This window comes from Leptonotus elevatus, chromosome 4, assembly GCF_054856555.1.
Source record: "Leptonotus elevatus isolate MCC_2025b chromosome 4, RoL_Lele_1.0, whole genome shotgun sequence".
Taxonomy (NCBI): domain Eukaryota; kingdom Metazoa; phylum Chordata; class Actinopteri; order Syngnathiformes; family Syngnathidae; genus Leptonotus; species Leptonotus elevatus.
The window spans coordinates 6587388-6609898 of NC_141242.1; the positions used below are offsets into that span (position 1 = coordinate 6587388).

At 39.5% G+C, this 22511-nt stretch overlaps 2 protein-coding genes and 2 long non-coding RNA genes across 5 annotated transcripts in view; 2 read left to right on the forward strand and 2 right to left on the reverse strand.

Annotated features, from left to right (window-relative positions):
* On the forward strand, positions 1 to 19798 carry pidd1 (p53-induced death domain protein 1). Of its 2 annotated transcripts, XM_086073012.1 has the most exons (16): positions 1 to 1022; positions 1623 to 2036; positions 2120 to 2272; positions 2382 to 2433; positions 2513 to 2714; positions 3247 to 3378; positions 3464 to 3637; positions 5182 to 5329; positions 5551 to 5686; positions 6390 to 6540; positions 6665 to 6788; positions 6892 to 7007; positions 7178 to 7285; positions 7859 to 8055; positions 8806 to 9058; positions 19657 to 19798. In XM_086073012.1, the coding sequence occupies exons 1-15, from the start codon at positions 506 to 508 to the stop codon at positions 9035 to 9037; spliced, it is 2856 nt and encodes a 951-aa protein (XP_085929138.1). In that variant the 5' UTR covers positions 1 to 505; the 3' UTR covers positions 9038 to 9058; positions 19657 to 19798. The 2 variants fall into 2 exon arrangements, with proteins under 2 accessions (XP_085929138.1, XP_085929139.1); XM_086073013.1 differs by lacking the exons at positions 8806 to 9058; positions 19657 to 19798 and having other exon boundaries at positions 7192 to 7285; positions 7859 to 8007.
* Positions 1208 to 18033, reverse strand: LOC147175275 (uncharacterized). Its single transcript, XR_015094548.1, has 3 exons — positions 17943 to 18033; positions 8803 to 8956; positions 1208 to 2263 (listed from the first exon to the last, which is right to left on the reverse strand). It is a non-coding gene; the product is annotated as an uncharacterized LOC147175275 (long non-coding RNA).
* LOC147175276 (uncharacterized) lies at positions 11385 to 12796 on the reverse strand. The gene is made up of 3 exons (XR_015094549.1): positions 12608 to 12796; positions 12212 to 12532; positions 11385 to 12131 (listed from the first exon to the last, which is right to left on the reverse strand). It is a non-coding gene; the product is annotated as an uncharacterized LOC147175276 (long non-coding RNA).
* The window catches only part of slc25a22a (solute carrier family 25 member 22a), a 10603-nt gene continuing 7816 nt past the window's right edge, over positions 19725 to 22511 (forward strand). Inside the window, exons 1-4 of the mRNA XM_086073014.1 lie at positions 19725 to 19872; positions 19951 to 20076; positions 20161 to 20216; positions 22377 to 22467. Of these exons, the coding sequence (XP_085929140.1) occupies positions 19853 to 19872; positions 19951 to 20076; positions 20161 to 20216; positions 22377 to 22467 (293 nt within the window). The 5' untranslated portion in view covers positions 19725 to 19852. The remainder of the gene's footprint in view (positions 19873 to 19950; positions 20077 to 20160; positions 20217 to 22376; positions 22468 to 22511) is intronic.

Genomic DNA, 22511 nt, shown 5'->3' on the forward strand with positions numbered 1-22511 from the left:
CAGATAGGCGGAGATTGTCGCTTTTCAACTGAACTCCACGTTTGCTCAATCTTCCGCTGACACCGCCACTCGACTGTACTCAAAACGAGCAAACACTAAAGTGACGTAAGGCGTTTCACTTTTTGACCCAGTTGAGTTTGAGGAAGTCAAAACCGAGCCAGAGTTGTTTTGCAAAATAGGAAAACTCTCATTATTTGTTACACAATAAGGTAACACCACTCTGTATTTTAAACCGGATCGTGATATTAAAGTCCATCGTTCGACATAATTGATAGCAACTGGGCAAAAATTCCCGTTTACTGGCTATGGCTATCATTCGCGTATTTTAACGGATATCATGTACTTTTCTCAGTATTTTTATTATTTTTATCGTTCGGTTTTACTGACACGAACAATGCCCGGTCGTGTTCCACGTACTCATGCATGAAGCAGATAAGAAAACTCAGCCACATCACTCGACTTTGCTCGCAGTGAAGTGTAAAAAAAAAAAAAAGAGGCGCCTTTAATGGAGAAAAGCAGCGGTGAAGAAAACACCAACGATGAGGATGGAGATAAAGCTGCTGGTTGCAGATTAGAAGATGAGCAGGTTGCAGTGACCAGATGTGCTGAAGCAGACTCTTCTGAGATTTTAGGGACGGCCTGGGAGCTTCTTGAATCAGAGAGGACAACCGGACTGCAGAGACACAGTGATGAGAAAGATGCTGCCTCTGTGTCACCCTCCTGCTTCATGGACACTTGCAATCCTTCCATATCCAGCCTTTCGTCCTCCTCCTCCTCTGTGTTGTGTCTCACACCACCTTTACCTCCCTCTGTGGAGCTCTCAGCTGTTTTGACTAATACCAGGCTGACCCTGGATGTCTACCTGGGAGGAGCATCTGCACTGCCACTGCTGTGGGGTTCCATTCCAGGGCACCTCAAGGGGCTCCGGTACCTGAGACTTGGTTCTGAGGATAAACATGCGTTGGACGGTGCCCTAGATGTCCTCCTACATTTGACAGAACTACGTTCACTTGCAATACGAGGTACTTCATGTACTTTCAATTGATTTATTGAGCAAACGGTAACAAAACAAACATAAGCACATTCAATGACTTTTCTCACCACTACGTCCAAGTTATAATTTCAAAACGATTTACCTATAGGAAATAATGTAAAAATAAGTGAATAATTTGTTTCATGGTCAAACCTCTGCCATTATTAACTCTGTTGTAAACTTTCAGGCAATATTTTAAGTAAAATTCCTGATTGTAACACAAATATAAAGAGAACCACTGTATGATGAATCTTGATTAAACTCAAATAAAACTAGGGTTAGTGCCAATTTTGTAGTTACCGTATCATCTATCTCAGTGATCATTTAACAAGACTAACTGGACAAGAAAAGGGACTTGAAGCCCTAGTTTCAATGTCACAGCAAAAATAACTGAACTGTCTTTTTCAACATAAAAGTGCAGTGTAATAGTAGTTGTTTTTTTGTAATTCTCTCTGCTGACATTGTAAAAAATCAGAAAAAAAATACACAGCAAAACACATCACATCATCATCATATTACTCAAGATTACCTATTGAAGTGTCCGGTGAGTTTCCTTGTCTGTTTTTAACTGTTTTTCCTGTCATCTAAGGGCACTGCTTTTACGACGCGCAAGGAAACCCCTTACCTGGCCTCCTCACCACTTTGCCCACATCCCTCGTCTCTCTCAGTCTTCTGGTGCACGTGGATCTCTCCTTCAACCAGCTCTCCGTCCTACCATCGTGTCTTCTCAGCTTACCCGCATTGTCCACCTTGCTCCTGTGTCACAACCGCTTTTCGGAGCTGTCTCCTGATATAGGCCAGCTTTCCAGTCTTACCTATCTCTCCCTCATTGGAAACGAGCTGGTTTCCCTCCCTGCGGGTTTAGGCCAGCTACAAGCACTACAGACGCTGGATGTTTCAGATAACCTCCTCGAGGAGCTGCCAAATGAAATCGGTTGCCTGGGAGAGCTTGTTAAGTTCGAGCTGTCCCACAACAAGCTGAAGAGGCTTCCAGAGACCATGGGTATGAGTGTAATTAATTGGTATGTCCAAATTATGTGAGGCAAAACAATAACCGAATAAATCACTTGTCTACGTGATGCCCAGGCTCTCTCCGTTCTCTAAGGGAGCTCGTCGTCTTCAGCAATGACCTCCGCTTCATACCAGCATGCCTGAACGATTTGCCTTTGTTGAAAATAGATGATCGGGATAATCCTTTGGGGCAACCGCCGACTCCTCCACCTCTTCCCCCTGCACCGGGTGAGTAAGCAAACGAGGGGTTCAGTAGTGCTTCAATCGACTTATTATATCATCAGCGGATGCTTTATTTACAGTCTGTTCATTAATTCTGAAATGATCTTCTCACCAGATGAAGCAGAGCCAAATATTCCCGAGTTGCATCTGCTATTCAACCAGCACAGGTGGATATGTTTACTTTATGATTTTATGTTTGTTTTTCCATAACATGACGAGCACATTTTCGTTCCTGTGACTATTCAGTTTTAGTGTTACGTCTGCCGGATGTCATGTGTTTCTCCCAGGGGGGACGCAGCTGCTGTTCCCCCCGGGGTGCCTGCAGTCACCGGCAACTCTGGAGTGGGCCGAGAGGAGACCGCAGCGAAAGTGGGTGTCGCTCGAGGAGCATGACATTCTCCTCAGTCGTCCCCTGGAACTTCGTCCTCATGGCATTACATTTCTTAAGGTGCTGCATATTAAATTTGCGATTCAATTGCTTGCATACAGGGGAAGTCAAACCGGGGGAAAAAAAATCTTGACAATATGCTCTATGCAGCCCCACTAGTCTAATTACAGTATTCTGGTTAATATTGTGTTAGTAAAATATGAGTTAAACAGCAAAATCCAGCAGTTTTTATCAATATCAGAAGGCAGCCATTTTGCCACTTGCTGTTCAATGAAAGTTTGTCTCATGTAACAACCAATCACAGCTCAGCTTCAGAAAACAGATCAGCTGTGATTGGTCGTAGCCAGAGCCCTGAGCAACTGTGATGTCATCTTCAGTTGACAGCAAGTGGCATAATGGCCGCGCCCTAAGATGGATAAAAGTGGCTGGATTTAGCTGCATAACTCATATTCCACAAATGTAATATTAATCAGAACATCATTTTGGACTAGTGATGTCACATACAGTATGACATATTGTCAAGAAATGTTTACGGTTGACTTCCCTTTTAAAAATCTGCCGTATGTAAAGAAAGATGACACTTTCTTTGCAGCCAGTAGAAGTGTGCATAGCACATCATCGCAAAAAATGGAAGGAGGTGGTGGTACGAAAGTATGATGGAAGGTCGTGGAATACTTTGCCTACTTCTCTCAGGAAAGAAAGTGAACGACACAGTCCAACCAGGGTAAATCAATATCACATATTGTAAATCAAAATGTTTGAAATATTACAATAGCATCAGTTACAGTCAATGTGTTGCGTGTCTGTAGCTGGCCTGCTGTTCCGTGAGCCAGTTTTCCTGGTTTATTGTGGTAGGCCGTCCAGTGCGGGACATCTGCTCAGTTTCACCAGCAGGAGCCCTTTTAGTGTCCAGCGCTGACCCTGGAGTCAAGCTTAACTTTCCTCCAGACTCCACCAGTCAAACCCGCACTATAACTTTACAGGTAATCTCAGTAACGTCTGCAAAAATATACAGGGTGACCCAGGATTTGCTATACACTTTTATTTTTGCAATTTTGTTTCAGGTATTAGTTGGACAGATGTGAGGTCAATCCGCATTTGACAGCTTAGCGGCTAGCCTTTTCCTGTTTTTGTAAACATATCATGCCCATGGCTCACCAACGGACATTGGAGAAGCGCTGCAAAATCGTTGCCCAGCGACAGGTTTTCCTGACCCTGACTGCTGGAGTTCAGTGCTAGTTTGAAAAGCAGGTTAGGATTCGCCATAAAGGCGGTCACACTGCGCTAATGCATTGGTGTCAAACTCCGGTCCTGGAGGGCCGCACTCGTGCAGGTTTTGGAGGTTTTCCTCTTCAAACACACGCTGATTCCAATCAGCGGGATCGTTAGCCAGAGCTTGCTGATGAGCTGATCATATATCAGCTGTGTTGGAGAACGGAAACATCCAAAACCTGCAGGATTACGGCCCTCCAGGACCGGAGTTTGACACCTATGCTCTAATGTACAGTTTACTCTATTTATGGCAAGTTTCTCTGTTCTTGGCAAACAACGCCTGGCCAACATTGTAGAAAACACCAAACTCCTAGAGCAGGCACTTGCGTAAAGCCAGGGAATGTCATTCGAGAGGGCTGAGCTTGATTTAGCGATCGCTTTTGGGAATGATAAAGCTTTACCCGTACCGATCTCAGGTTGTTCAAAGGCTTCCAGCGTAAGAAAATGATGCTCAACTGAGTATATTGTTCTATATAAATCACTGAATAGTTTTTCCCTGAAAATAAATACTGATTGAATATAAACCCCGTAGGTCTCTGAGATTTGCAGACTTGGGTCAATTAGTGTAACCCAGGGTTCAAAGTAAACATGGTGAAGCTGCATTTAACTGTAATGCCGCACACAAATGGAATAAACTGCCAAAAGAAGTGAAGTCAGTCACAACGTCTGATTGTAAATGCTTTTAAATCCAGGTTAAAACAGCTTTTTTTCCCCTCTAACTTTGATTAAGGTTTCTAAGCATTTTAAAATAATTTTCCCATCTTACATATTTTAGAAAACTAGTCTTATTTCTCTCCGCTTAAATGTTTTTTGTAAGCTACTTTACTTTTACTTTTCTGCTTTTTTTTACTTTTGTGTTTGATGCTTGTAGGTGTCTTGCCTTACCTGTATGATTACACAAACTGCAAACCCTAAGCCGTTAAAGGCTCATGGCCTCACATTTGTCCAAACAATAACTGAATTTTTTTTTTTTATCAAGACTTTTGGGACACTTTGACTGTCCACCTTAGCAAGATATATTGTGCATATGGAAAGTATATACAACACTTCACCTTTTCCACATTATTTAATGCTACAACCGTATTCCAAAATGAAATCAATTGAAAATGAAAAGCATTAATTTTTATTTAGTTTATTGCTGGAACCCTGAGAGAGTTACCATTTGTTTCTTGGGGTGTTGTGTGTAGAATTAGCGGGAAAAATGAACGTGCATTTTTTTTTTTAAATAAATCTTTGGAGTGTTCTTTTGTTGTAGGTGCTGCAGGTGTCAGTGTCAGAGGTACAGGCGCTGTGCGGTGATCCGCAAGCGAGTGTCAGTCCTCTCATCTGCCTCTCACAAACTCCCAGCATGCATTTCCTGCAGCCAATCAAAGTTCAGGTCCCATTGCCACCAGGGGTTACAGGTACAATCTCCTTGCATCATTAGTTTACACAATATAGAAGGTTTTATTTATTTATTTTGCCTACAATCTCCAGGCATGATTTTAAAAATATACATATATTATGGTTTGGCGTTCCTCCAATGATGTCCCTCATTTTTTGGTGCTTATATGCTTTTACCAATACTCCTCGTTTATTGTTTATGTCAAATATTTATTTTTAATGTTGTTTGATCTGTCTACAGGTCACACAGTTGATAAGTCGTGTTTGTATCTGCTGCATGGAGACCCCACTGCCCAAACCTGGACAGACATCACATCTCAAGTGTCCCTCTATGTCACCCACTTGTATGCCATATTCTACATCACACATTTCTCCTGGTAAGTATCCAATGGAATCCCGATATGCATATATAGTAGGGGTGTCAAAATGAGTGCGTTAATTTTGAGTTCATTTAAAGTTCCTTTAACTCCACTCATTTTTTTTAACCCCTTACTTGGAAAGCCTGTACTGTGGGGGATTTCAGTCGCAGCACACACGTCCATATCAAAATTTAGCAATTTAATAATAATGCATATATTTGTGGAGACTGGGGTCAAGTTGTATTTTACAATTTTAAAAATGTTTAGAATTTTGCAAGTTACTTCATGCTAAAGATTAGATATAGCTCTTATTATGAAAAGAAAAATACACTGAGCTGTCACCAACGTCCTACAAATGCAATTATGCCATCTAGTGGCAGAAAAATTACCTTAACACAAATCAATATCACACTGGTTTATTACAGTACAGTATATCTTTTGAATTTTAACTAAATTTTATGAATTATTATGAAATTACTGTATCAATGATTAAAAGACACAGGCATATTTCTATTAGTTTAACATTTTTTCCACCTATGTTAACATGAGTAGGAAAAAAATATTTTCATGTACATTTAGAACAGATATAAAATTTGCGATTAATTTCGAGTTAACTATTGAAGTCATGCGATTAATTCCGATTAAAAATGATAATCACCTGGTACCCCTAATATAGTTAACGTCTTAGTGTTACAGTTTTGTGTTCTGTATTTGATCATAGGTACTGGCTCTGGTATAAGACTCAAAGCTGCGTTAGTGGCATGGTAAGAAAGGTGTACCAAAGGCTAAAGCAGTTTAAAGTCCAGTTCATGGTGCTCCAGCGGAAAACAGACCCTTCACAAGTCCTGCTGCAGTGTTTACCATCTAACAAGGTTGGTGGTTGTGCTTGTGTTTGCCTGCGACTTGTAGTTGCTAAGGAAAACAAAACGAATGGTGAAAACATTGCGTGTGGTGAAGACCCTTTCTCTAAAAGTCGTTCTGACGGTTGCTTCCCAGGTGGAAGACCGAGTGCGATCACTGTTAGAACAGTACGATGGACCCCAGCCTTCAGACTTGTGTGACCTTCTGGAAGGGGAGCAGTTCTTTGCCGGCTTTGAGAGAGGCTTAGATATCTGCACAGGTTAGACGTCCCATTTTATTAATTTGATCACAAGTCACTATTTTCAAGTTTTGTGATATAATTGACTTGTTGTTGATGTCGGTTTCCTGCTTCCTCTCACCAGACAGACCAGACTGTGTCGGGGGAAGACTGTGTTTTGTGTTTTACTCTAGCTTAAAAAATCTGAAGGAAGTTTACATCTCCCCTGCGAAGGGCCTCAGGGTTCCAGTGAGAGGAGAAGTAAGACAGTTAGTTTTTTTTTTTTTTTTTTTTTCTCTCGTTGATCACATACTTATTCAAACTACCCCTGGATGATTGCCCTCTTTCCATTTTAAGATTCACTTCCCATTTTCATTGTGTTGAACCGTCACCCTGAAAGTGTTACGTTTTATATTGTACATCTTTTATAGGTCTCATTTTACAGAGGGGAGATTCCCAGTGGTTTGCCAGAGGAAGTAGTGAAGAAGAGGAAAGGACATGACAGCCAGTGGCTTGCAACTTTACCGCTAAGACTTCCTGTCAGTTGGAAATATTTTCAGTTGACACATTTATTTAATTTAATATGCTCATCTTTATTGTGCATTATGTTATTATGATACTGATATTACTCTCCCAGACACTTCACTAAGTACACTTGCACAATGAATTCTGATACAAGCACCACATTAACAATATAGATTCAGAGTAGTATAATTGTAATTTTTACATTTGTATAGAATTGATGGAGACTTGGAGGTAGTTTTAATATCCGTCGTACAGCTAAGTAAGGCAAGCAAAATATAGAGATTATTAGATGCAGTGCAGTTCTACACTCTAAAAACAGTTGGGTCAAAAGTAACCCAATTATGGATCAAAAATTTGACCCAAATTTCTGGGTTTTATACAAAATTACCCAATTTTTGTCCCGTTTTTAGAGTGTATATGAATGTAAAGTGTTAACTGAATCTCTCTCTGTCAAAGTGAGCATTTTATCGTAAATTTGACATTTTTAATATAGCTCTTGTATTAGCTGTTCATTTGAACAGTGACGTGAGTGAATGTGTACTGATGAATTAAATTTGACCGGCGCCTCCTTTCCGCTGTTTTGGCAGGCGCTAGATGCCGATAACAAGTACATAATGGAAGAGTTCCAGCTTCCGCCTCTGAACCTCGGCGACCCGGAGAGCGGCTACCTGACAGAAGCAAATCTGCTCTCCATCTCCCTCCAGATTGGACAGGATTGGCGCGTTATTGGCATCAATCTCGGTTTAAGCTACCAAGAGTTAGAGCGCATCCAATACAAATACAAGTATGTATTTGCAAATAAACAAAACTCCTGCACTAATCCAATCATACTTGAAATATGAAGATGGGTTTATTTTAATCAATTGCTAACCATGGCCTCTTTATTTGCCTTGTAATGTTTAAAGAATATCAAGATTAACATGTACAGTAAAAGACACAATAGTGATGCTGTTTGTTTCTTTAGTGCAGCTAAAAGAGGGCGAGTGAGATGGTCGAGAATTTTGATTGTTTTAATCTGCGCTGTTAGATGCTGCTAAGCCATCTGGGACATTGCAGGAGATTACACACATAGTCTGATGCTCATCTCCCCCCTCCCATCGCCCTCCTTTTGCTCGCATGACACATCCTGCAGGCGTACAAGCAAAACCAACAGCAATGCGATGGCATTTATGGTGGTTAATGTCATTTTGAATTTAAGAACGTCTTTGATGAGCCAAGTGTTATTTTCATGGTTCTATTGGATGCATTTGCTGTCTTGGTGTATACTGTATAATTAGCATGCCCAACATTTACAAAATTATTTAGCACAAGCTGTAAATCATGGCCATGAAATGATAAATGGGGTCTATTAAGATGGCGCTGTTTTAATTTAGATTTGCTCAAAGCACTTTCCAATGCTATATTTTTCATCACACATTTCATGCACAGATGGTTGCTAATATCACTATGTAGTACCACTACCGGTTGTATGACTTCTTCAGCAATCGTTAACACGAGTTCAAATGTAATCGGGACATTCCTGTCTTCTCACCAGGGACAATCTTGGAGCTCTGGTGCTGGACATGCTCTTCCACTGGGCCCAAGGACAGAAGAGCGCCGGGCCTGGGGCAGTGTCACGATTGACGGCGGCCATGATTGAGAGTGACAGGAGGGATCTTGCAGATGAGCTGGAAGATATAGTCAGGCTGGGAAAGCAAAAGTACACAGAGTCACTGAGGAGAGTGGGCCTGGAGGCGGAGCAGCCCCTCGGTGAAAGCCCGCAGTAGAGAAGTTCTCACTGGCTGCAGGTGGTTTTCTTGTTTTCTTGTCCTACTTTACACAACCATAGCATGCACATACACTTTCTGCTGGTTGCGTATGTTTTATCTGACGGGCTAACGGCCTACTTTGTAAAAAATGCATTAACTGAAAGACATTGCAGTTCTGATATTGAATTTAATTTATTTGGCCCATATTAGGTTCCCTCAGTTTCAATCTGACCTGTCAGGATAAGATTAAGCGGCTGAGCTAATGCTCACAGCTGTTGAGCTTTCTTTAATTGTCACGAAAATCACTTTAGCTGTCTGTTGGATGCACAACAGAATGCTAGTTTTGGGAAAAAGCACAACTACTATAAAAATATGAATTAAATGTTACATCCCGTTTAGGTGGCATGGGCCCACTTCCTTCCATTAATTACATGAGGGTAACCACTACATTATTCCAGTGCTTTTATTTTGCTTATTTTACTATCCACACACACCTGTGATAATCGACATGTGACATTCTGTAGCATATTCATATTTAGATCATATTTAATTGTCTATGCGTTCCCTGTAGTTTTGTACAGTATGTTTTTTTTATTATGTTTATGTTATTTTATAAATGTCTGTAATATAGCTGTGTGTTTGGCAAATGTCGAATACGTATCATATTTTATTAGAGCTGTCAAATGATTAAATTATTTTAATCAGATTAATCACATCTTAGAATTTTTTTCGCTTAATTAAAAAGGCTTTTTATCAAAAAAATTTGCCTGCCAAATTTAAAGAGCACGTTGTGCTAATTATTTTAACATTTAATGTTATGAGGACATCTTCAACATTTTTTGATCCACTGCACACGCTCATCTTCTTTTCTAATCAGTTTATCACTTAATTTAATTTAATTTACATAATTTAAAATGGAAAAAAAATGACCTCGATAGTTTGACATGAACAAATATTCTGAATGTCATACGCAAACATTTATTAAATGCTTTATTTTAATGCATGTCAAAATTAATAGTGTGATTAATCTGCGTTAATACATAATTGATGCGCAATTTTTTTTGCGATTAATTAATTAGTTAACGCTTTAACTTTGACAGCACTAATTTTCATCCACATTAGGAAGAGGCCTTATTCCAGTTGAGTTTCAGGTCAGGTCAGATTCCAGTTTATTATTATTTTTTGTTTTTAAACTGATCAAGCATCTCTGAATTGTGTCATCCAAATCCAGCGTACAATATAGTGCGATGTATTATGTATTATTTTTGCATTCACCTGCAAACTAGCATTTCGTGCACATTGTCCATTATTTTTTTTCTGATCTTGAAATGCAGAAATTTATTTTTAGCATGTGTGAAAGCTTATGTTTATGAAGCCGTCCTTCATAAAATGGGCCAGAACATAGCACAATACTTGTTCCAAAATGCTTAGGAATTTTTCCCAAATTAAATCGAAACCATTCAGTCCTCATCTCCAACAAGGTTGGTGATGCCAAGTTTTACAATTGCAGCCTTTCAGCTGTTTTTGAGTGGCCTATATGTGACTCCGCCGCCAAAATAGCTTGTCTCTCACGGTTCAACTTTTATCGACTGCTGCATGCAATCGACAAACTGCATGTATGTCAAACTTAAACGGAAAGTTAACCCAAATGTTTTCTTTAAAATATGTTTGCATGTGCCTACACTAGTCTAAACATGGCATTCTGATTAATTTTGCGTTTGTGGAATATGAATTAAGCATCAAAATCTACCTGTTTTAGGGGGCCAAAATGGCCGCCCCCTGAGATGGACAAAAACTAGTGGATATATATATATATTTTTTTCTTTCCATATTTCAGAAACACAATATTAATCAGAATTGCCTATTGTGTTTAGTCTAGTGCGGATGCTTAGGACATTTAAAAAAATTTTTTTTTTTTTTTTTGGGGGTGGGGGGGTGGGGGTATTTTCCTTTAAAACCATGTCACAAACTCAATTTGACATATTATGCATAAAACAGTGAAAAAATCTGTGTTTTGATGGCATGGAGCCATGGACCCTCTTTATTTCCCCCCCCCCCCTTTTGATCCTTGTGGATATAACGTACATATTTGTTGATATGTTTTTCACACGGCTTTCTGCACTGCTTTTCAAGGTCACTTGCTCTATTCCCATCCCCCCCAGCCCTTACACCTTTTTCTTATGCACTTACAAAACGTGCGCACTTCCACTATAAAACCACTAGAGGACAGCCTTTTTTATATCGCTTTTTTTTCTTCCCAATTCAAGTCATCCTCCATCCACTGTCAGCTTCCCCCCTCCCCTTACCTTCCTCCATCCCCACCTCCCTCCCTCCATCCCCACCTCCTCTTCCTCTCTCAGTTTGCTAGTAAGACCGGTGCTTAGTCGCTCTATCCACGTAAAACATTCACAGTGTGTCAGGCTTTTGATTTCACCATCTTACACCGGAGACATAGGGGTTAACGAGAGCAGATATTTGTGGTATGTACTCAATGTTGTCTTTTTTTTTTTTGGTGTGCATGTGGCGGGTGCCAGAGGCGCACAGATCCTACGACGATTCCAATCGACGTGACGTGACGTTAATTTATTGAAAATAATAATAATATGGATAGAAAAAAAAAAGTGCAACCGCTCGACGTGAGAGCGCTAGCTAAGCTTGGCGAGAACCGGCGAGCCTCGTGGTTGCGATAGGAAGCGACACAACCTCGCCGTTATTTGACATGTCATTTAAAAGGGATGTGCGAGGAGGAGGAAAAACCTACATCGGAACGAATCTGAAGCGTATTACTGCGTATTTCACATACGGCCAATTCATGCAGTAGGGCAGGTGTTGCAGCCCGCGTTGTGACAAAAATGCGTTTATATGTACAATTTTAGTGTTGAAACCGGTAATGATTGACTTGGCCGCGACTCATCTCGTGACGTTGTTGTGTCATGTGTGCGGCGAGGGAGCTCAGTAGTAGTGTGCATCGTGAGCTCACTGACTCACCATCTCCTCTTTTCTCACCGATGCTGTCATATTGTCGCTATTAATTCTGATGTGTCATTATTGCTGATTCTGCGGACTGCTGTACAACCAAGGATGACGAATTAACTGAATTGGGTTGCGTCGTCTGTTGAGTAGAGAGGTCACGCAAATGTGAGGGACTTAACAATAATTGTTGGTTTTAGTAGGCCAACAATGTAGCCTCACCGCAAGTCTTGGCTTATGGCTTACTGTATTATGAGGCTCGCTGGCCCTGCAAAACATTCCTGCAGCCATGAAATTATTGATGAGGCAGACCATTCTTGGTGTCGGGTGACACCCTGTACATCCTGATAGGAAGTTTTCTGCGCCGCTTGTCCTCTGTTGCACATTTTCCCTCCGTTTTAATCAGCGACAGTCCTCGAGAGCGCGGAGGAAGGAGGAAGGACTCTGAATGTCACTTGTACAAGTATGTGCTTGCGATGGCTTGCCGAGCTCCGTTCTTGCCATGTGAAAGTCATTGAGGTCATTGAAGGATTTCACTGGAGTCTGTAAAGTGAAACCAGATGCTTCAATGCTGCAGATTGTGTGTTTTTTTTTTGTGCTTGAGGCGGGCCCACTTACAATGCTTTTTGTTATTCCATATCCGCACTGTAGGGAAGAAGAGAGGCAGGCAAATCAAGGTGCCCCAAGGGACACACTGTATGTGTGCAGTCAGGAGAGCGACTAAACCCAGCACCACGTCCTTGCAAATACTGCTATGAAGATGTTATTTCTTAGTCATCGCAGTGGAGAGAATGTGTTGCTGTGGTGCCAGCTCACAACTCTCACTTGCACCGAGAGCAGGATTGCAAAGGGTGATTTCAAAGAGTTGGGTTTATGATCCTCATGCTGGAGGCAAGAGGGAATAGTAATCAGATTTATCTGTGATACCACATAGTTCATCCCCTGTTTCCACCAAGCTGTCCAAAAATAGTTAGCATTTCACAAATCGCCACAAAAACAAAAGCGTAATAACTACCAGCTGCCGCGGCAAATAGGTTGTGAGAGCTGTAAAACGCACTCCTACTCCTAAAACACGTTTAACTACAGACACACGGAATAAAACCGCTGCCAACCCATTTATGTGCTGCTTGGTCAAAGGTTTATGGTTTTTAGCTCATGCTAATCTGTGCATCCAGCAAAACTCAATGCAGCTCTGCTAACCCTTTGGCTTAAACATGATAGCAGGGGTGTCACCGTGTCACACCCACAATTATTTAATCTCACACTTGTTGGTGGCTATATGGCCTGACCAATATGTTTTTTGGTGTTGTTGTTTTTTTTAAGCCGATTCAATTTCCAATATTTGGCAGAATAACATTCAGATAAAAAATTAATCGGTCGATTAAAAAAAAAAAAAAAAAAAGAAGATATGAATTACACAGTAAATTTTGTAGAGTAAATTTTGCTCTAAAAAGACTCCCAGTCTAAACAGAGTAAACTTTACACTTTGAAGAGATTAAAATGTTGGCGCGGCATGGCTCAGTGGGTAGACTGGCCATCTCCCAGCCTGAAGATTCTGCTATCGTTCTTCAAAAAATAAAAAAATATATATCTTACTCTCTTCGAAGTTTACAAATATAGTATTTTTTTATATTAAAATTGACTCTATGAAATTGACTGTGTACAGGCAAAGCCTACTTTGTCCTTTACTATTTGATTAACTTTACAATAGAGAAATATTGGCAAACATTTGACAATTTTTTTGCTGATTTTGGGGGTGGGGGATCAGGATGTTTGAATATCATTGTGTTCGTCTTGTTTTAATGTGTGAAAAGAAATACATTTTTTTGGGGGGGGGGGGGGGGGCAATAAATAGTCAGTTTTGGGCAGATTTTAAAAGAGCTAATATTGATTAAATCGGCCAGCCGATTAATCGTTTGGGCACTAGTAAAACCCTAGAGACGTTTGTACAATGCCATGTTGAGGTTGAAAACATCTACAGCGGGGGCCGCCAACCTTTTTCAAAATGGAAGCTACTTCTTAAGTACTGATTAATGTGAAATGGCAAATTAGCTCAAATTGGCTTTAATGTTTTATTTATAAGTATTTTCACTTTGTTGAAGACACTGGTCATGTTAATGATTTTTTTGTTGTTGCAATAATTAGGTAACATACACTGTCACTATGCAGCACTTTATTTTTTTTTTATACTTTTTCAAATGATCACTTATACAACATTCCTAGAAAATCACAACGACCCATCGGGTAATCTTTAGAACAGCCACACGGGCACTATGTTGGTGAAAACTGAAGAAAAAGCAAAACATGTTGAGTTAATCTTTTATCTGTGGCTTCATTGCGCTCTTGTAAAGTTTTGTGAGGTCTCACACAATATGCGGCAGTTTTGTTTGACGGCAAAAACGCCGAAGAATATCAGTTAATCGTTCTGAACTCTCACAAGATGGGCTCATGGCAGTTCAAAGTTCCGTGCAACATTCCTCTATAATTGTTAATGAGAAACATCAGGTAGCCAGACGTGATGGTGAAAATAGATTCAATGAGGTTGTTTTTTTGGAAATATTGCTTTAGCAGATGATCACAAAAAACATCTGTGACAGTTTTTACGTAGTCTAAAGCACGTCTTCTTTGATAAGTGCTGATCACATCTGTCACTGTAATAAGTGCACACTCTAGACGAGTAGTTTTTTTTGCTGAGGTTTTGAGTCAAGGCGCACTCACGTGACTGCCTCAATGCAGGGCCACTTCCTGTAATGATTCACCAAGTGACACTGTCAACGAGCAAGGGTCCTATTCCACTATGTTGGCCACACGAGGACCGGGAGGCAGTGAAGGAGGCGTGACGCACGAGGTACTCTGATTTGAATGAGTGGAAATAATTTGCTATGTAAATGAGGATGAGGTGATTTTGGCTGCAGATATAGATAGCTTTACGGTGTTATTTTTTTTTTGTCCTTTTTTGTGAGTGTTCTTCTGTGCGTGCATCAGAGCTGATCAAATCAAGCAGCCCTGCCGTGCCGTGTCATCACTTTTGACTTGTCTTATCTGCGCCGCCATTGAAAGCTCAATGTCACTTTAGGGTTTGTAGGAAGGACACTTTAAATGTGCATACTTTTGACTTTATTTTCAGTTGGCTCACCAAATTTGCATATCTATTCAATGTTTCAGTGAATGTCATTTTAATGTATCGCATTTTAAAGCTTAATCTCCGGCGATTTTAAAGCAACTACTGTTGTGGTACAATATCTGACATTAACAATAAATATTGCAATTAAATGTACAATATGTTATTCTCCTTATAATAATAATAATAATAATAATAATTTAATATTCGACTCTTTTGGTAGTTTATAATTTTTAACACTTAAAAAAACGCTGTTGTGTGTATTATTCTTGTTCATGTATTTTACTGATTATTATTATTAGATATTTATTATTATTATTATATAAAATAAGCAACCATTTTTGTCGACCTTTGTGACTTAATTTATTTTATATGTCACCTATTTTATATCGTAACAGTAAAGATAATTTAATATTGCATGGTGCCAAATAATATTTTTTAGGAACGTTTTAATGACCATAAAGAAGGACCTTTACTGCAGTTTTGCAAATCTAGCTCATTATTCAAACTTACACACCCAAAAGGCAGCAGTATATTTTATCAGCATGCCAGCAGCAACTGATTCATGACGAACATAAAACTCACAGGGCACATTACAACTGTCACTTGATTGTCAAGCATGTCCTCAAATGATGACCCTTGTATTTCTTTAAAATGACAGGCATAGAAATGACCACATTGTGTGTATTTTAACCGTGTTGTGTTAATATGAAATTATGAACTTGTTTGTCTTGGTTCCTGGTGCTCTCCTTGTGAGCAAAGCATTTATTTATGGGCTCATTGTTGAAACGATGAACAAGGGTCACAGCAAAGAGATGTTATCGGCCTGAGTCAGTGGGCGCACGCGCCAGTTTTATTGAACGTGTCCAATGGGTACTTAAATTGCCCGAGTTCAAGGTTCTGCATCGGAGACTAGACTACTTTCACAATCACTCTGACTAATTATTTATTTACTCATCAGCGCTTATCTGTCCAAAGGGACACACTTTCAAATAGATGTGTTGATGTCAGGGTTTAACAACTCCTACATGATCGGCATTGTCGCATAACATTCCTAAAATGTTTGGTGACTGTAAAATGAGGCAGGACAAGATTGTTCCACTCCAGTCCAGTAGGCGGCGATAATCTGCATTGCAAAGTAGGAGCCAACTGCCACACACTACCAAACTTTATTTTTATTTTTATTATTTTTAATTCTTTTGGACATGGTGGGCCTTTGTCCCCACCTGGCCTCAGTGCACCTTTATCCATAGTTACGCCAAACTGTACTGTAGTTGGGTTGAGTCCAGTGGGAAGTAATTCAAGCCTCGGAATTCCTCTAGGATTTGGTCGGCGAGTGATAGCACTGTGCAGACGCTGCACACTGAGGCCACTTGTCTCATTCGCACAGACTCTGATTGTCATGACAGCACAGCCTGGCAAAAAGACTGCAGGCCAAATAAGTAACGTACTGATGCGACAGCGTGGAATGGTGTGGCGATAGAATACATTGGACAAGTTGAGCTGCGGGCATGGCTAAATAAACGGGAAATGTTCCGTTTTTTTGGGATGACTCATGGAAGTGCGTAGAATGTCATTCTGCTCAGATTGTACTAGTCAGAAGTACTGTATAGTTTATGGAGACTTTTATGGGCACATAGGACCATGCACTTCCTAACCACATGTATGACAAGAATGCCATTTTAAATATGGACAAAATACGTGCAAAATGCATGCTCTTAGTATATTTCATTTTTCATAATGCATTTCTCAGTTCATTTAAAAAAGATATATGATTCAACAACTCAAGTTTTGAAGCAAACTACTTTTTTTTCCTGCAAAGGGCTCTCTTGTATAAAAAAATATATATATATACCATTCAAGGTCAGCACAAAACTGCAGAACAGCTAATCAACATTGAGTTCAAGAACTAATTTTGTTATTAGTTTGTAAATCAACTCACTCAAAATTGTAACATTATTGAGGTAATGCATTTTCCTGCATGCCATTACAAATCCGCCAAAAATTAAGAGGCCCCCTCATGTTGTAGTATAGGGCAGTATAAGACATGGTGCAAGTGCAACTAAGCCTCCTTGTCTGCCAACTAGTGGTGAATGATGATATTGCATCTTAAAACTATACAGTAGAACCCCTCTATTTGCAGGTATATGGACTGGGCCGACAAAAATCCATGTATATTAGACACCCAATAAAGTTTTTAACTCTGGAGAGAGAGAGGAATTTTTTTGGGATATATTTTTCTATAACAAATGCTTATAAACCTCCCACCCCCACCCCCCACTCCAAAAACGAAGGAAAAAAATAATAAATAAATAAAAAGTAAATTTGCAGGTGCCGAGTATATTCAGGTTCTACTTTAGCAGTGAAAACATGTTCAATACCTCCCCCCCCAAAAAATAAATAAATAAAAGTTTTTTAATAGTCAATCAAGGGGCCAGTTGCCCATCCCTGACCTAAATCGTTAAAAAAAAAATTGGAAGTAAAACAAAACAAAACAAACATTCAGCAAGCCAAAATCAAATAAAGCTCCACAAATAAAACACAAAATGGAGAGAAACTGGTGTTTGTCCAAATTATTATTCAAATTGGGCTCGAACACATCAGCAAATAGTTGAACGAGCTAATCTGTTTACTTGCCACCTGAAGCTATGTCACCTTAATGAATTTCAAGCATGGTGGTAAAATACAACACCTCACTCTGTCCTGTCAGCTGCAATGCTATCATTCATTTTGTTGCACGAAATGAGTATGAAAAGTTTTTTTAAGTCAACCAATGATAAAGAAAAAACATTTAACAAGTGAACATTATTTTTTATTATAGCTTTTTCGTACCTTTTTCGTTGTCCTGGATAAGCTGCCCTTAAATAAACCAAAATATCACATGGTTCATCCTAGGGGAAAAAACACACACGCTATGTTCTTTTCCAAACACGCCACAATTTAGCACAAATGTGAAGGTCACAGGGAAGCACTGATGACGTTTGAGGCGGATTATGTTATTCACTGCAAACACATTACAAGTGTGTTTTGTTTTTTTCCTTCGCAAATATTTACCATGTTAAAAAAAACAAACATGACTGTTGTTTAGTTACTGAGTAAAAAGACCGTTTTTCCCAACCTCATACCCCGCCCCCCCCCCCCCCCCCCCCAACTCAACATACACACACAGTCAGAGGCGGGGCCAGCGGGGGCTGGGGTTACTTCAAGCTATCCAAGCAAAACACACCAGATCACAGCTGTGCCCCCATGTTATCTGTAATGGAAACATCCTCACTCCTTGTGCAATCTGTCCAAGTATAGCGTGACGGCCTAATGATATTTGCTAATGTGGGCTGTACACAAAAGAAACTCACCACTCACTAGGGTTGGGATTGGGAAAAGCTGAGTCGTGACTCGTGACTGAGGCGCTTTACTAGGGGGGGAGGTGGAGGGGGGGGGGGGGGTTATGTGTGTTTTTGGTCTCCTGCGGAGGTGGCCGGTGATTGGTGGATGCAGGGGGAGGGGAGATTGAGAGTGGGAAGAGGAAGCATCTTCACACACTGAAAGCACAGTGTCAAAAATAGGGAACATCTTGTGGCAACATCTGGCCTCTTAAATGTGTCCGTTAAAAAATGTTTGTTTGAAAGGAGTACAACAACATGGCCTCCTTTGTATGAACATAGTGCACAAAACGTGAAGGTCATGTGGGACAGATGCACAGGCAGCATAGCAGCACATATTCATCTTTACAATGGCAACATAAGTGTCTAATGAAGTTCTCTTCGCTTGTTTCCGATTGATAATTTATTTTGACAGTTTATGCCTGGATTAATACTATGATCCCAATCTTCACCTGGAGTCTGAATTGTGTTTTCAGTTTGAGTGGCACAGTGGCGAATTCATGATGACAGTCAGCCAATTGCTTATGTATGGCTCACAAACTGCATGACACATATTTAGTGTTTCTTTTCTTTTTTCAGCTGGACATGTTTTAAAACACAACGTTGTTAACTCATTCACTGCCATTGACGGCTATAGACGTCAACAATTAGTTGTTGTTTTTTTTGCAGCGTGGAGCCGTTCTTTTGAGTGATAAAAGTGCCACGAGTAGTGCGATAATTAGCATTACTGGAGTAGATCATTACAATTCCTTGCACATCTATAAATTGAAGCAAAAATCATTGTCAATCAAATCATTTTGAATCAAAAATCGTTCTAAATCGAAAATCGATTCTGAATCGAATTGCACACCCACAAATCGGAATCGAATCGAATCGTGAGACATTCAAAGATTCCCACCCCTAGAAAATACCATGTTTGGACTAGTGGGGCTACATAGGCCATATTGTTGTAAAGAAACTTTTTGGGTTGTCTTCCCTTTTAAGTTATCAAACTGGGAAATATTGTAAAAAATAAATAAAATAAATTGGGACACATTATATATTTTGGATTCTTGTAGTTGGAGTTTACGTTATGGAGAAATACAATCGGCCAATATTTGTTATCAGCATAATTATAAAACATGTTTCCAAATCTTTTTTACTGAAATCTCTACGTTTTCTTTCAGATATCCCCCAACTTGACCAAGTTGCAAGAAGACAAAGCAGACTAAAAATCCTCTTTTAGAATCTATTTATTTATAATCCCACTCAACTGCAAGACCCTTCTGTAAGAGGCAACCAAAATATACAACACGACTGCCCCCATCGTTCACAGTTAACAGACACATTGACACAACAGTGAGGAGGCAGGGCTTCATATAAATGGCTGACAAGCAGATCAGGTAAGCTTGCGCTATAATTACCGCAGCACTTTGTCCTTGTTTTTTATCTTGCTCATTCATGTTTTCGTCTCCTTCTAGTTTGCCTGCCAAATTGATCAATGGGGGTGTCGCCGGTCTAATTGGAGTCACCTGCGTGTTTCCCATCGACTTGGCCAAGACTCGCTTGCAAAACCAGCAACATGGATCTCGCCTTTACACCAGCATGTACGTCTTATCTTTACACATAAGACCCGACATCAGCGTTTTTGTGTAACATTCCTCGTCTGTTGTTTATTTTTTGTGTTTCAGGTCAGACTGCCTTATCAAGACCATCCGGTCAGAGGGATACTTTGGGATGTACAGAGGTGAGTATGGAAGTTTAGGGAAAATGAGATAAGGATTAGGAAAGCAAGACGAGACTGAGGACATGAAATGCATTGATGACAGTGGAACCTCTGAGGTCAAACGCAATCCATTCACGGAGTGCTGGTCAACTTCTGATATCGTGTCCCTTGTAACATCCATCCATTTTTTTGCATTATGCTTGGCAAATTTGGGGTCATGATGGGTGAGTTAGCCAGCCTATCCCAGCTGACTTAGAATTTGTGGAATGCCCAGTGAACATTTATGTCAAGAAAAGTTCTCCCACATTCATTTGTTGTTTTTTGGTCCCTCAAATTGGTTAATCCAAATACATTTCTAATGCATTCATTTCACTAAATATTTTTGTTAATTCATTGTTAACGATTAAACAAAAACATTAGGGAAATAAACGGCAGTATTTTAAATGACAAAATTACTGTTAATTCAACACCTACAGAGCTAAATATAATACTTCAAAAGTGTCTTTATTGCTAAATATAGTTAAAACAACACTTTTGAAAGTGTTCATTTTTTTACACAGGAGTTAAAATAACACTAGTCAGTGTTGATTTTACATGTATGTAGTATTAAAATAATCCACCATCTAGTATTGAACTTCAAAAAGAGTTACTTTTGTTAACACTACAAATGTTAATATTAACTGAATAACTCTGGTACAGAGTCACATTCAACTCGCAATTCTTTACCATTAGAGTTATTTCTTCATCTCAATGAACGTTTTCAAAAGCGTCTTTAAACACTTCTGACGTGTTAAATTTAGCTCCGTAAGTGTTGAATTAACATTGTTGATTTTGCTGTGTATGTATTTGCTCAAATAATTGGTAAATTAATTTGAATTATAATTAAATATGAGAATAAAATGCACAATTTTTGCTTTTTATTTTTTTTTCAACTTCGTCTACGAATGACCCGGCTCATCCCTGTGTTTAAATTAAATGATTGATTTAGAGATTTTATTGATTTTGTAATGTTTTTAAGCCACATGTTAACATTTTTAACCGTCATAGAAGACACGACTAAAAACAATACCACTCGGTGTTTCATGAAGTACGTTTAGGTTTTCGCAATATGTTGACATTTTGCGCAACTTTAGAACCATGGCTCAGGTGGTTGAGTGGTCGTCTCCCAACCAAAAATTGGCACGTTCAATCCTCAGTCCTCCCGTGACGGTGTGGAAGTGTCCTAGAGCAAGATACTGAGCCCCCTGTTGCTCCTGAACCTGCATCATCAGTAGGTGAAGGTAGAAAAGTGCTATATATGTGCATCTCAAAGTATTACAATATTGTGGAAAACTTCATTTATTTCAGTAGTTCAACTCAAGAAGTAAAACTCCAAAATTTTATATTTTGCTGATTCAACACACCTTGACTTCTTTCTACCCCCTAAAAAAAAGAAAATAATTTATATTTATGGCCAACACAACTAAACTAAACTTAAACACTTAGAGAAATATTTAATGAATCTTTTTTTTTTTTTATCATTTGGATTATTCAAATGTAGAAATTAGGTAAGAATGAGTGTTTCCGATGCTTTGCTCACAAGTGGTGTGCGGAGTTATACAACAATTTTTTGGGAGTGTCGGATCATCGTCCAATAGTTTTGCTGTGATGATGAATCGCAGATGAACTGTGCTGCAATGTTGCAAATGTTATGGACAATCAGAAATGCTGTGTCGTTTAACATGAGCTTTGACAATAAAAATGAAGAAGCCAAATGCAGTGGGCTGTAAAGCAGTACCAAAACAGCATATCATGTAGTTTATAAAGATATTAATTGTATTTTTTATGACGTATGTACCTGCAACGAAAAAAGCAAAGCATGGAGAGGCTCTTTTTCATGTTCATTTGTGTTTGTCCTTGCTACGCGCCTAATGAGCATATATAATGTGAGATTCACTTTTAAAATCCTATCTAAGATATTAAAATTTATTGAGATGCACCTGAACAAGCCAAAAGCCAATTTGCATTAATTTTTTTACATATGCTACCTGTAAAGTATGTTTGAATTCCAATTTGTACAACATTAGTGGTATTTAAATGTAGAGGTTCCGCTGAATTTGGAAAAACAATGTTCGCCCCTTACTTCCTCTTCTTCTTTCTTCCTGTGCTATCATTTACGCTTTGCCACTTCTTCCTCCCCAGGAGCGGCGGTGAATTTAACACTGGTCACACCAGAGAAAGCCATCAAATTGGCCGCCAATGACCTCTTCAGGCATCACCTCTCCAAGGATGGGTGAGGGACGCTTCTCATTCACACAGTGATTATTGCGTTTACAA

Excerpts from the sequence above, each read along its gene's own strand:
- pidd1 (XM_086073012.1), top strand. The coding sequence starts at position 506 with ATGGAGAAAAGCAGCGGTGAAGAAAACACCAACGATGAGGATGGAGAT. Across the intron at positions 3,638-5,181 it reads CCCGCACTATAACTTTACAG|GTGCTGCAGGTGTCAGTGTC; the intron begins GTAATCTCAGTA and ends CTTTTGTTGTAG. Across the intron at positions 7,286-7,858 it reads CTTTACCGCTAAGACTTCCT|GCGCTAGATGCCGATAACAA; the intron begins GTCAGTTGGAAA and ends CTGTTTTGGCAG.